This window comes from Sphaeroforma arctica, assembly GCF_001186125.1.
Source record: "Sphaeroforma arctica JP610 unplaced genomic scaffold supercont1.1059, whole genome shotgun sequence".
Taxonomy (NCBI): domain Eukaryota; class Ichthyosporea; order Ichthyophonida; genus Sphaeroforma; species Sphaeroforma arctica.
The window spans coordinates 6798-9260 of record NW_014039499.1 but is presented as its reverse complement, the minus strand read 5'-3'; the positions used below and the strand labels follow the sequence as shown (position 1 = coordinate 9260).

The 2463-nt window shown below is 40.6% G+C and overlaps 1 protein-coding gene across 1 annotated transcript in view; it reads right to left on the bottom strand.

Annotated features, from left to right (window-relative positions):
* Positions 1–282: 282 nt before the first annotated feature.
* The window catches only part of SARC_09838 (hypothetical protein), a gene marked incomplete at both ends in the record, with an annotated part of 8089 nt that continues 5908 nt past the window's right edge, over positions 283–2463 (bottom strand). The window contains 3 exons of the mRNA XM_014296131.1: positions 283–352; positions 857–1008; positions 1613–1760. Coding sequence (XP_014151606.1) covers positions 283–352; positions 857–1008; positions 1613–1760 — 370 coding nt within the window. The remainder of the gene's footprint in view (positions 353–856; positions 1009–1612; positions 1761–2463) is intronic.

The window sequence follows — 2463 nt, the reverse complement described above, 5'->3', positions numbered from 1 at the left end:
AGTAAGCATGTGTCGTATGTACCTGCCCCGTATTAGTCAAAGTGGTAAGAATAGTAAGCATGTATCGAATGTACCTACCCCATATTAGTCAAAGTGGTAAGAATAGTAAGCATATTTTGAATGTACCTGCCCCGTATTAGCCAAAGTGGTAAGAATAGTAAGCATGTATAGAATGTACCTACCCCGTATTAGTCAAAGTGTTAAGAATAGTAAGCATGTGTCGAATGTACCTACCCCGTATTAGTCAAAGTGGTAAGAATAGTAAGCATGTATCGAATGTACCTACCCCGTATTAGTCTCTTTGCGGAAGTGCCGGCTTCCTTCTGCCTTGTAGCGGATGGTGTGGATACCCCTATGTGTGACAAATAGTACAGTCATGCGTGTCAGTGTCCACATGCGGTCTAATGAACAAAACACACAGGGTTCTAGGGTTTTAGGGTTTTATACTGACCACAAGGCTACGGTTTTACGAAAGGTTGCCATAGCAACACTCCATAGCTACACTTTTTGCGTATGGCAACGCTTACCAGTACACACGGGTCTATGCACAAGTGCGTTGCGCGTATCCTCCGCCACTTAACGTCGCTTGGGAATGCCATAGCTGGCCGTATTTTGTACTAGAACTTAACCTCCATACCTACACTCCATACTTACACTCCACACCTACACATACTTACACTTCATACCTACGCTCCATACCTACACTTCATACCTACACTATATACCTACACTCCATGCCTACACTCCTACCTACACTTCATACCTACACTCCATACCTACACTGTGCGGCCTACAATATTGCCTCCTAGTAACACGGGCCTATTCACCTGTGTGGCACTCATGCTCCGTCACTTACCTGCTCTTGGGTATGCCATAGCTGGCTGTGCTTTGTACTACAAAGGTGGAGTGGGGAAAATTGATTGCCATGGCGTGTATCAGCCCCAGAGCCTTCGTCATGTACTCAAATGTCGCCAGCATGGACCGGAACGCGAGGTCGTGCGCCCCTACCTAAAAAAGGAACGTTCTTTTTTTAGATATGTGTTGGATCGGAATGTTGGTCATGCTTTAAAGACCGTAGCTAGGAATCTGGTATTGTGCGCCCCTCCTCACGAGCGTACGTGTTCTAATATTAGATACAGCGATCTACAAATGTTCTATTTATAGAACTAGCCATCCAGAGTCTCTAGTCTTAATCCTGCATGAAGAAAGCGAGGATCGGCAAGTGATTGGTCGCCTCTTCACACACCGCGTCTCACGCTAGCACGTAGTTGAGCATTACAACACACACCACCTATGACATCGAGCACGGCACTATAGGTACATACAGCCTTTGGTATGCTTCCAGGCTTGCATCGGATGTTATTGACTTTTTAGAATTTAATACAGTTATTTAATTACGCGTATATATATATATATATATATACCCCGCAGATAGCGACAACACCGACACACACACACCAATGTTACTGTATAGTACAGAAACCCATGTGACTATAATATACACACACCAATGTAACTGCACAATACACACACCAAAGCACCTATACTTTACACACTAATGTACCTGTATGATACACATACCAATGAATTTATACTGCACACACTAATGTACCTGTATGATACACAAGGTCTTGTTGTCGAAGTCTTGTCGTTGTATCATGGGACCGCGCTTCCATTCATACACCTCACGAGAAACAAAGGGCGCCTCATCAATGGAAACAGAAGGGTCTAGAGCCATCTCAAGAGCGTAGATCAATGTCCTGTGATGGGGACACGATTTGGGAAATGCGATCCAGTTTATTTGCAATTGCAAATACATATATATATATATATATATGTGTGTGTGTGTATGTGTGTTTAATATACATACATATATATATATATATATATGTGTGTGTTTAATATATATACATATGTGTTTAATATATATATATATATATATGTGTGTGTTTAATATATATATATATATATATTGTAATGTGTGTATAGTCCACGTGTAGTGGTGAATCATACAGGATGACTCAAGTGTACGAGGGGTTAGTTATAAAGTGAAATACCAGTGCTGTGTCTAGTTATATTGGTTTTACATATATGATGAGGCTGTAAAATGCATATCAATAGAACAAGAGAATAGCATAGGCTGTAAAGTAGCGAGAAGTGTCAAGTAGTGTAAGATGTATACAGGAGTGACGGACAACAGAGGAAGCGAGGAACTCGGGGGGATGTTGTGGAGTAACTAGAGGGGACTGACGATAGGTAATATCTAGTTAAGACTATATATGACAAGTTTATGCGATGATCAGTCACTATAATCTTGTAAGCTATTACATTACTTTGATCATATAAAGTACAACGCTATTGCACTCTAAAACCGTTCGTGAACTAAATAAGTTGCTCACAATATATATATATATATATATATATATATACATATACTACATACACACACACACACACACAACA